The 11711-nt window shown below is 40.2% G+C and overlaps 1 protein-coding gene across 1 annotated transcript in view; it reads right to left on the bottom strand.

Moving 5' to 3' along the window:
* Positions 1–1507: 1507 nt before the first annotated feature.
* CLSPN (claspin) overlaps positions 1508–11711 on the bottom strand; it is a 28300-nt gene continuing 18096 nt past the window's right edge. Inside the window, 11 exon segments of the mRNA XM_038377929.2 lie at positions 1508–3110; positions 3439–3600; positions 3809–3891; positions 4586–4694; positions 5242–5372; positions 7241–7362; positions 7483–7647; positions 8338–8438; positions 8784–8868; positions 10254–10368; positions 10641–10867. Coding sequence (XP_038233857.2) covers positions 2994–3110; positions 3439–3600; positions 3809–3891; positions 4586–4694; positions 5242–5372; positions 7241–7362; positions 7483–7647; positions 8338–8438; positions 8784–8868; positions 10254–10368; positions 10641–10867 — 1417 coding nt within the window. The 3' untranslated portion in view covers positions 1508–2993.

Here is an 11711-nt window from a genome sequence, read left to right as displayed (position 1 = left end):
GGATACAGCAGAATTACACACAGGGCACAAGTGTTTGCATGAAACAGATCATCAGTCAGCAGGCTAGCAATGGGTACTATATTGGAAAGTTTTCTTAGAAGAAAACTACTTTTCTCAGACTAACTTTGCACTTCTATAGCACCCTACAACCAAGAATCTTAAAGGCATTCACACAAAGGATAGTCAGACTGGAAATAAAAACAAACCGAAAATACAGATACACTGTGTGTCTATACTACACCTAGCACAACATGGCTTCAATCCTGATTTGTGAGGGGTGGAGGGAGGTTTCAACATGGCAAACAATTAAAAAAAAAAATACTACAAGACAGGATTGTTCTATGGAAGCATATAGGAAACAAACATTCCCTGTCAGATACTATTGTTTTAATATAGATGAGTAAGAGATGTACTATATTACATTCCTAAGGTAAATAAATAGTTAATATATCATAACTTGCCAATAGCCAAGACACACCCCTCACCTTTTGGGGCGGGGGGAGGCGGCGCATGGTCTCTCACTATCGCAGCAAGCTCTAAGCCAGTTTCTCAAACTTTTGTACTGGTGGTCCCTTTCACACAGCAAACCTGAGTGCAACCCCCCTTATAAATTAAAAACACACTTTTTTTGTATTTAATACTTATAAATGCTGGAGGCAAAGCAGGATTTGAGGGTGGAGGCTGATAGCTCGTGACCCCCCCATATAATAACCTTGTGACCCCCTGAAGGGGTATGAGAACCTCTGCACTAAACCCAATTACAACCACTCTAGACAGAGTAACTGTTTGTGCTAATCTGTGTCACATTAATGTGACGTTCAGGGAATTATGAACACCTTGAACTTTGATTTAATGTGCCTTCCTTTTCTCAAAGCATTTTATAGCTCAAGTCATTGAGTACAACACTTTTTACCTTATTAGCACATTCTCTGTTCAGTAGCTCTCTGCTACCCTATTGGGTTGGTGCAATGCTCCTGCCAAACCATAAATAACTGGAGATTTGTCTAAATTTATGGCAGCCACACAGCCTAAATGCAAAGAGCTATGTCTGAACAAGTTGGAAGCCAAAGTTACTGTGTGTGCAGAGCTAGCGATGAGGAGTTTGACTGATAGTAACAGCTCAGCCTACTGAGTAAAATGAAGTAAGGAGGTGCAAATATTTATTTGAATATATTTAATGAGAGAAAAAGTGCACCAAGAGACTGAATAGCACAGATATCTGGTAAAGAGACACTGGCTACTTCTAGGAGTACAAACCCACCCAGACCCCAGTGTTGCAGCAGCTAGCCCATGCTACTGTGGCGATTCTATTTTAGCACGCTAGTTCCAGGGGAACTAACATGAGTAGGTCTACTCGAGCTGAGAATCACACCCCCAGTTCCAAGAGCAGACGCAGCCAGTTTCACCTCTAGGTCGCCAGTTCAAATCTGGCGAAGTGTAGCAGTTCATGCATATTTTTAGCCAACAATAAAAGTAGTTTTGTTTAGAAACTAACAAAACCAAACTATTAAAAAAGGAAGTTAAGGAAATTTACTCTCAAGTCCAAGAACGTATATGAAAATATAACCCCTATGAAAAAGACCTTACATGGAGTAAAAGACACCTTTTACTAAAGCAGTTCCTCTTTGTGCTAGCCCATAATAGGGCCCTCTAGTGTGGCAGCGGTGACAGAGAAAGCAAGCTTGGTAGATAAATATATTCTTTGAAATACTTACACACAGCTGCATGAGATTTTGTAAATTAATTTTAAACTTCCACAGAAATTTAAAAACAAAACAAAACACATTTATTGTAAAATTGTACTCCAATAGTACCATAGTTCCTTATAAACACAATATACATTAAAATATTTTACACCACCAACACACCAAAAAGTGTGCTTATGAAATTACAAAATGTACAACTCAGGATTCTTCTGTTATCAGGTCAGCATCTTTAGCATTTCAAATCAAGCTTTAGGAACATGTGGAGTCTTTAAGAATTAGCCTGCATGTTACAGTGACTAAGTTTTAGCTTCACACATTCACAATATAGCCAGGTGCACGTTGTACACTCTTACTGATCTTCCAAGTTTCTGTTCCTGCCTCAGACTTTAGAATCATTGGGTACAGTGGTTCTTTGCTAGTATAAAATCTTGTTTCTTCTTTCTAAAGAAGGCCTTACATTTCTGTCTGCACTACAAAGGGTGAATTCTAATGGAAGATGGCACCTTGGTCCAAAACATGGCAACAGGCAATTTAAAAAAAAAAAAAAAAAGTCTTCATTTGTGTAAAATGAACCTCTTCACATACACATCAGCATATCATGTCTACATGTATGTGAAGTTTGGCTGTAAAAGTTAGGGGAGGGGGAAGAGAAGAAAAGCTACACTGCTGTTCTATAAAAGAAGGTTAACTTTATAAAAATAAAAAAAGTATTTAAAATGTAAGCCATAACCTTTGGGATATCAAGTCTGTATATAGTCAGCATTAGAGAAAGTAGTAGATATAAAAGGAAGATAGTAATACCGTAATACTGCAATTGTAAACAGCGTATGCACACCAGTGCTATTAAGGACATCACACATCCCAATGATGCAGCCCTCGGTCCTTTATATATCAGTTCTCCACAATACAGAGGTGGTACAGTTATCCTAAAAACAGACTACTTCACTAATAGAATTGTCAGGAGGAAGTGGCACTGAGTAAAAACATTTGAGGAGTTGTACTCCACAAGATCTGCATCCTGTAGTGTAATTTCAGTAATGCTTTGGCACGAAGTATTAACTCAGTCTCTGCCCATCTAAAGCATGGACTATTTTAGGTTTTGCTGGTTGTCCTGGAAAAGACCTTGTGGGGTATACAAAGACTTATCTGGCAGCACTGACACAGGTAAAAAGAATCCAGGCAAAAGAGAAACAGTTTTCCATTGGTGCTTGAAGCTAGAAATTTGCAAAGCATATACTGCCACTGGCAATGAGACATGATGTAATTACTGTCCCCAAACAAAAACATTCAGCTCTCCAAGTATCGGAATATGCTTCGGCTCTGGTTCCCTGGTGTTGCAGAATCATCAGTCCTGGGCCGTTTGGGTGAAGGTGTTACCATCGCTGTAGGACCTCTTTTCATACCCTATAAGAAAGCATGATACGTTGGCAATACAAATCTGGGATTATTCAGGACAGTTACAACAAGATTTCCCATCACCACTGTCCAATGAGAGCACATATGCACATCCTAATCCCAAATATTCCACTCGGTTTTCCAGTTTGTCCCTTATTTCAGGCAAAGCACACAAAACAGCTCTTACTAAATTGTGCATAGTGCTATAAATTACAAGGTCAAATTTGAAACAAAGTGTAGCTGTCCCCATCTGCCTATCAGGATTTTGCACCTACACATTCTTTAACATGGCAACATATGCAAATTGACACTATTGGCACATCCCACAAATCTGTACCTGCGGTTTTGATTTCTCCTTTGCCTCTTCGCTCTTGACTGGGGAAAGCGTGTGGAAGACGAAGTTTCGTGAGTTTCGAGGAGCATTTGGATTAAGGTCTGACATGGCTGCAAGCTTCTGAAGGACAGCTTTAGGTCTGTTCAGAAGTGATCCATTCTTTAGCTGAAGACAACCAATGAATGTCACATTAAAACACACTGCATGAATAATTTTAATACACTGCAGTTCCTTAGAGAGAGGACCACACTGCACCCACACTCCCCAAAACCCTTCTCTATCTGGTCAGTCATCAGTTATCTGTATTTTTAAATGCATTCTGTAGATGCAACATGAAAATACACATCCAAGTTCATGCCATGCAGGTACCAACCTGAAGGTCACTGGTAGGTCTGAATGTTTCAAAGGGATTTCTTGGTAGTGATTTTGTTTCTTGTACAGCTGCTACAGGATTGGCTGAGGGGGGGAAGAAAAAACACAGAAAATAAATTCAATTTCCAAGTATCATTAGAAAAAAAAAATATTTGTACCAGACAGAAACACTCACAAATGACAGCAATCCTGTTCCAAGAAATGCTGCAGTCTGTTTTAAACTGACCAATGAGTCTTATAAATTGATCAACAACAACAGCAACAAAGTCTATCACCTGGCAGGGAACTTGTTTATTTCTGAAGTAGTTATGTAGTCTCAGAATCATATTTTTGCCATGTGCAAGTTAAAAATTGACTAGACTATTTGATCTAAACCACATTATGCAATTTTTCCTTAAGCAGCTTGCCCTCTGGGAAGTGGCATGCTGTGCTGACTGTCACTACACTCAAAGAGTCTTTATGAGGCAGTGACCAAAAGAGGAAGACGACAGAGCACAGGGACATACTGCCATACTAACTTTAAAAAAAAAAAAAAAATTAATGGAAAAGAAATATTTTAGCAAAGAAAAATGTCCGAGGCCATCAAGGTTGCAGCTACATCTCTTAGTGCCAGACAAGTCAAAGCACTAACGAACTTGGAGCCCATCCTGCACTGGCATGGGGGGAATGAGAATAGATCTCTAGTCTAAGAGCAACTTTCACTAGTGCTTGGAACAGTCAGTAGCTAGTCAAGGTTTTCTTTCTTCTTGGATGCCACTTCAGTGTGAAGAAAACTTACCTTTCTTCTGCAAGGACTTAGCAGTCACCTTCTTTGCTAGTTTCATGAACTGACTATTTTCACCAATTTCTTCTTCCTCCTCCTCCCCTTCGTTTTTTCCTTTCTCTATCTGAAAAATAAATGTTTTTTAGACTGCTAATTCATAAATAAGCAATGGCAAGAATCAGAATGCACATTTCTTTCAGTGACTTGAACATACTAACTCTTTTTACTACATCAGTTTTAGGATACAAGGCCAATATAAACCAGCATTTAAAGTTTCCTGCAGTTTTTCAGGTCGTTTATCTTTTTATCTATCACAACAGTCGAAGCTTCAAGATACCAACTAGATTTCATTCCTCAGATCCTATGTTAATTAAAGCAACTTGATCTGGAAATTTATAGGCCATGGAATTAGGATTCTGGAGCAGGAAAAACAGGATTCTGGCTCTGCCACCAACTCAGTGCATGACCTCAAGACAGGGAAACTGCTTGCTAAGATCACAGCGGAAAAGCAAAAAGGTGCTATACAAGAGAGAAGTGAAAAATTATAATCGATATGGTTTTTAAACTAACAGGATCAACAAAACCGAGAGCTCTGCCAACAGTCTATCATGCTTTGTTAATGGTATACAGAAGTATTAAGCAGTCAGCCTTTCTGCAGGCTAACACAATACCTGCTCACGGAGCCACTGCTCTCGTTCAAATCGCTCCTTTCTCCATTTTGTCTCTGTCTCATCAAGCTGTTCTTCATTCTCATCATCATTATCGGAGTCTCTGTGAAACAAGTCCATCTGGGAAGCATCATCTAGAAAAGAAGAGACAGTTCTCCCAATCAGAGAGGCATGAGGAATGCAGATGAGCTTTCCTGTCCATTAAAAAGAAACTTGTACTTCCAAAAAGGTTCCAGAAAGCACATAGGTTTTGTTTAAGAATGTAGTAAGTGCACACACAGAGTTTAGGTCTCTCCCCATCAGAAATCAGTAAGAATTTCAGAAACAATGAAGACAGAAAAAAAAAAAAAAATCCAACCCACACAAACAAGTTATTAGAACTAGTTAAGCTGCAACGAAATCCTTTCTGTCCAGAATTCTCTTCTCCTAAACAACTCCTGGCAATGAATCTCTGAAGTGAATTACATGCAAAATGCTTCCTCTCATTTAGATGAATGACACAGATGGAATCAAAGCATTTAGCAAAACATCCAGTGGAAATGTTTCCTGTAAGGCGTTTTAGAAAGCATCATTCAACAAGATTAACAGCTTTAAACAATGTAAAGAACTAAAGCAGGGTACTTAAGCAACACAAATTTTGTCTGCAGAATGCTCATTCTGTTTAACCACATTCTTGTTTAAACATACAAGATAATGTTCATTTACTCTTGGCTACTAAATTAAGATTACCATACATTTACAGTTGCCACAGTCTACTGCTTATTCCTTACTGACATCAAAATTAGCAGAAACATTCCCTGTGCACACTGTTTGTATACACTGCACATAATGGTACAGGCTGGAGACCGACTTATGAATAAACAAGTCTTGTATCAGAGGCACAGTCGTTATACAAGAGATCTTGCCCCAGCAAATTAAGTGCGCTATGGAGTACCCAGGAATAAACCCTAAAACCAAGCCATCAAGAACAATTTGTATATTTCCAGTAGAAACGAGCAATACTCAATCAGAATGTCTGTAGGATTCTTCTTTTTGCCCAACTAACCATTCCTCCTGCTCCCAAGCAAATGGGCAATGGCAGTCAATACTAAGAGTCTGTTTAATATGTCTGTGCCAAAATGCAGAGATAACAGGGATGTTTCAGAACAGAGTAGAAGAGTTACAAAATCCAGCAAGAGGCAGGGAATTCCTCACTTCACATCTAGAAAAAAAAAAGTAAGTGACTCCTTAAAGGAAAGCTATTGGGGGGAAAATATAGACGGTATCTTGTCACAATAGTATTGTCCTAGGGGAGTCCAGAACAGCAACATATGAAGTCTTGCTAAAAATATTAAGTACATGTGTGTGTAACAAACTGGCTCTGTTGTATTCCCCTCTAGTGGCTACACATAGAGTAAGAACCTTCTGCTGACAAAAAGTGATTGGAGATGCTCCTATACCTCCTCAAGTGGTAGAGGCCTGTGCTGAAAGTTCCAGGTTCAAGTCCTGCAGACAACCTATAATGGGGATCATTATATACACCTTAACTAAAAGATTCAAAGTCATGCCCATCAACTTTCTGTTTACTTTTTCCTGGACTTAGCCTGCAGAAGAGCAATAGACAGCATCTATATTCTATTTTAGTTAGATGGTGGGATTTAAAACCACTTAAGACTGGGAGAATTTTTTTTTTAAAGTTATTTCTTTATATTAGCTTGAAGTTATCGATCCCCCAGGAGTGTTCTGTTTTCACTAGCCTGTGATCCAAAAATGGCTTTAAATGGTTTCTTCTTCAGACTTTTCAAGCCAAGGTTCTACTGTGGTCTGAAACCAGGCAAGAGAAGTCAAAGCAAGTCCCCCACTCCCAGTTACAAGCAACGTGTGTATTAAAACAAACTAGGGCTCAGTACATCTTACAACCTTAAGCCTCATATTAAAGTACTTGCTAAAGAGTTTTCTTCCCCTGATCTCTCTCACTGTATTTTTTACAATACAATAGAAGATTAATATGCCAGCATTATACCTATGTTTTTCCATTTGAATTTTCTCATTCTCCCAGGACCATCACTGTGCAGGTCTCCATCAGCAAGGTATCTTTCTTGGTACAAGCGTAACTGACGCTTATCATCGTCAAGCATCGCCTTCCTAATGTTATTGTCCAAGGGAGAGAAGCCTAGGTTAGTTTTGCAATTCCAGATTATAACCGATTATAACTTTAGATGTGCATTTGCTGTACTGTACAAGTATACTAGAATTGCTACTGACATGTGTATTTTGTTAATTTGATCCTGTAGTTCCACTTCAGTAGGGAGTTCTTCATCAAGAATCTCTTCTTCATATTCATCCAACTCTTCACCATCATATTCATCCTCACTTCCTACTTCACTCCCAGACAGTTCTGCCTCATCTTCCAAGAAATCCTGCAGTTTTCTATAAGAGAATTTCCAAAGGAGTTAAAGTTAGAATGTTTAGCTGCATCACGTGAATCTTTGAAAGCAAGAGCAAAGTCTTTCTGGAACTACTGTGTATGCTAAATTAGAGATGCTATTATTCAGTTTTCATTTTCAATTTGATTAAGTTATTCAAGTTTAAGAGTACATGAACGTATGAAAAGTCTTCCAGTTTACTTCACCTCGGTCCTGCAGTGCCCACTATTATTCTAGTTCTGAGCTTTCTTGCCAGTTGACCATCTGACAAGATGACAACTGCCTTCTAAGAAAAGAAAAGGAAAAAACAAAAACAAAAACAAAAAAAAAACGCAAGATCATTTCACTTACAAAATGTGTACCACAGCACCCACGGAAAGACCTTAAGTCACGAGCAACATTAAGATAAGTACTATTTCATCAAAAACAAAAAAGTCATTTTTCCTTTTATACTGGTCTCTTGCTCTTTATTTTTAAAGATTACTAGCTCCTTAAAATGCATCCGATGAAGTGAGCTGTAGCTCACGAAAGCTTATGCTCTAATAAATTTGTTAGTCTCTAAGGTGCCACAAGTACTACTTTTCTTTTAGCTCCTTAAGAGCTCTTTCCACTCTGACTCTTAACTAAAAACTAAATTTCTAGGGATGTGGTTCTGCTTTTCTCGCAGGTCAGATAGGGAGAAAGATTTACTCACAATTTTTTCTTTAAGCCCTGTCTTTGTCTCAATAGCTCCTCTTCATCATCACTAACTTCTGCTTCATCTTCGCTTCTCTCATCACCTTCACTTTTTTCATCCTATCAGTCAACAAGAAACAGTTTTCAGAAATTCCTAAGACATTCCGTAGAGTGTTTACTCCCTATAACTGCAACTGCCTCTGTTTTTCAATAGCTAAAAACAAAAACAGACTAAAACCTCCTGGATTTTTCTCAAAGTGCCCACAAAACCAAGATATTTTACCTAGTACATTAGAATTCTAAAGTCATCACTTCTTACACTGACCCAAATACTGCTCTTCAGCAGCTTCAGTAATCTATGCTGGAAGTTTAGATTTGTGCACAAATGGACAGAGAACTGAGAAAATAAACTGAATGTTTACGGGAAGAGCTCTGAAGTTATTACTTCATTCCATCAATACTCACCTCCTCGCTATCAAAGGCATGGTCATCTGTTACAAGCTGAAAATTGCCAAATTCTTCCTCCTGCTCCTCATCATCTTCCCCTTCCCTATAAAAACCAAACCACATCACACACTTACAACTGATCTCCAGCAATGGATATGAAATGGATTGAAGCAGGGTTTTAACTGCTGGATGAGCTAGTGACAAGCAATTATCCATGACAGCATCTGAAACATTGCAGTCTCCCAACACTGTGTAGCATGGAGCTTTAGGTGTTTAATTCCCCATTAGCATTAGTGGGAGTAACGTTGGCAAGTCATTATCTTTTGTGTTAGTTTCCCCTTCAGTAAAATGGAATGCCTTTTGGGAGTATGTTTGGCACTCTTTGAACAACATCCTTGTTAAGTGCACATGAATCAGTCCAATTTTAATGAGGAGGAAAATGAAGGTGCAGAAGTTAAAATGACTTGCCCACAGTTCCTGCATTCAGCTGCAGGACTGGGAACACAAGCCGAGAAGTTCCCAATCCTGTGCTTTGATTTGATCAAAATTTTCTACCCACTTTCCGCCTCCACCATCAATAGCAGTAAAGACTTTTTCCTCACAATGGGCATCGGGAACGACACTGCCTTAGGAGCCTCTCAACTCTCACGTATCACTGGTCAAAGGAAGAACTGTTGAGCATGTTGTCGACAGCTACCGGTGTGGTGCTCTGCTCTTGTTTGATGATTATAACAGTTGGCTGCGTGCGTGTTCCCTCTGTGTGCTGCCCTGGCTCTAGGCAGATCGCTAACACAGCAGACCCCAAGAGAACCCCCAAACCCACAGACTCTAGTAAGGTACGAAGGAACCTGAGCCAGGTTTATTGTCAAATGAAGCACCTTATAGTTCCCTATAGACTCTACAGGTCATACTACGAATTTGTGCTCCCTGGCAATGGACACAGCTCAGTCAGTGGCAGGACACTCCACTGCCCCCTAGGCTGGGCAAAGATATGCGCTCCCGGACCTACTTTACAGTTGCAGGACAGATTACTCATCATACTTCAAACGAATCTATCCATCATGTTGTCCTTTTGACCCTGTTTTTAAGATGAACCTGCCTGTTCCTTGTTATGTCTGTGGAGTGTTCTGATGCCGTCTTGGTGCAAGTTCTTCTCATTAGCACTTATGAGTGTGTGCACGTGCTTCGAACAACCTTTTCTTTCCAACTTCTGTGAGTGGGACCTGCCTCTGGCTCACAGCGCAGCTTTGCTTAAAACTGCCTGGAAGAACTTTGGTTCAGGCCTCAGACTGGGCCTCTGATACAAGAGTTTATGTTTCAGGGCCTCCTCTTACTAGAGAGCACTGAGACACTCAACTCCTTCACCTCCAAGGCAAACCACATTTGTGTCAATAGCATTTTGAACTCCTGTTGAACCAGAGTGAGACACATCAGAAGTGAAGTCAGACCATGATCACCATGCAGAACTAGAACTCCTGTAATGCTGACCTGTCAGTTGGGAAGGAGCCTGAACAAAGTGCTAGTGCTTCTGCCATTGGATCATCTGTGTCACTCTCTTTTTCTGGTTTAGAGGATGCTGAAGATGCCCAGATTGGAGATGTTGCTACAGAAAGAAACCAAAAGAGAAATCATTACACAGCTTACTTTTGGCCTTTGGAACATCACTGAATGTCTTGGAAGGATAGTCAACATATGCCTATAACTATTACAAACAGTTAAAGTACTCTAAACTCTTAGGGTTCCAAGTACACTATTACAATTCCTTAGGTGTGACCAGCACTGAAGGATTAGCTAGTACAAGACTTTTTTTTAAAACTGAGATTTGCCCCCAAAAGTCACAAATCAAGGTCACTGGGAACAGAACTCGGGACTTACTCTGAGAGATGAATTTCCCTGAACAGAGATTGAGCAGTTCTTCCATGTTTTGCTTTTTTCCAGTATTAGCATTCGGCATGTGCTCAGCCTGACTGCTGAATTGCCCAGAACACAAGTCCAATAACTCATCCATGTTGGCATCCATTGCATTCTCATCCATACTAGCCAGAGACAGCCGATGCTTTGAGGAATGGTACTTATTCCTGTGGTGTCCAACATTCAAGAACCTGAAAGTAAATTTTTATTTAGAACAGGGGTCTCAAACATGCGGCCTGTGGAGTTATTTCCTGTGGCCTGCCATAGCTCCCCTCACGCCCTGATTCCCCTCAAGCACGCCGCATCCCCTCTTCTCTGCCTACCTTCCAGCGCTTCCCACTGCCAAACAGCTGTTTGGCGGCGCTTAGGACTTTCCGGGTTGGGGGGAAGGAGTGGGGACATGGCCTGTGCAGGGGAGGAGGCGGGGCAGGGATGGGACCTCATGGAAGGGGTGGAGTGGGGGCAGAGGTGGGGACTTTTGTTATCTTTGTATGAAAAGATGTCAGTGATGTGGCCCTCGGGTTAATGTACTAGTCCTCATGTGGCCCTCGTGGTGATTTGAGTTTGAAATCCCGGATTTAGAAGTTGGCAACTACTGTTTAATACCCACCACATATTGGAGAATTTTGCCCTTCCACCTGTGCGGAGGACTTGTCCACAGAGACAAAGCAGAACTCCCAAAAAAGAGTCTTAACACTCAGTTATAGCAATACTAAGCATGACATTGGGGGAGTTCCATGTTTGTCTCTCATTGATTCTAAATCAACTTTGCTTGATTTAAGTAGGTAAATGGCCTCTCTAACTGCCAGTCTTTCAAACTCAATCTGGAATAAGAGGATCCCAGTTGTTTTTCAACTCAAATTGACAGTAGTAATGGTTCTGCCAATGCAATTTAGCTGTTCTGGTGATGTATGTTGCGGAATAAAATCCATCTTGCTCTTCCAAAGCTGCAATGGCTCTACATTGGCTAGCAAGAGTAAAATGCATTCAAATATTTTTAGTCAGTAAAGTTAACAGAGGTCAACAGATCAGCTG

This window comes from Dermochelys coriacea, chromosome 19 (assembly GCF_009764565.3).
Source record: "Dermochelys coriacea isolate rDerCor1 chromosome 19, rDerCor1.pri.v4, whole genome shotgun sequence".
Classification (NCBI taxonomy): Eukaryota; Metazoa; Chordata; order Testudines; family Dermochelyidae; genus Dermochelys; species Dermochelys coriacea.
The sequence above is the reverse complement of the archived record's forward strand: the minus strand, read 5'-3'. Positions and strand labels throughout refer to the sequence as shown.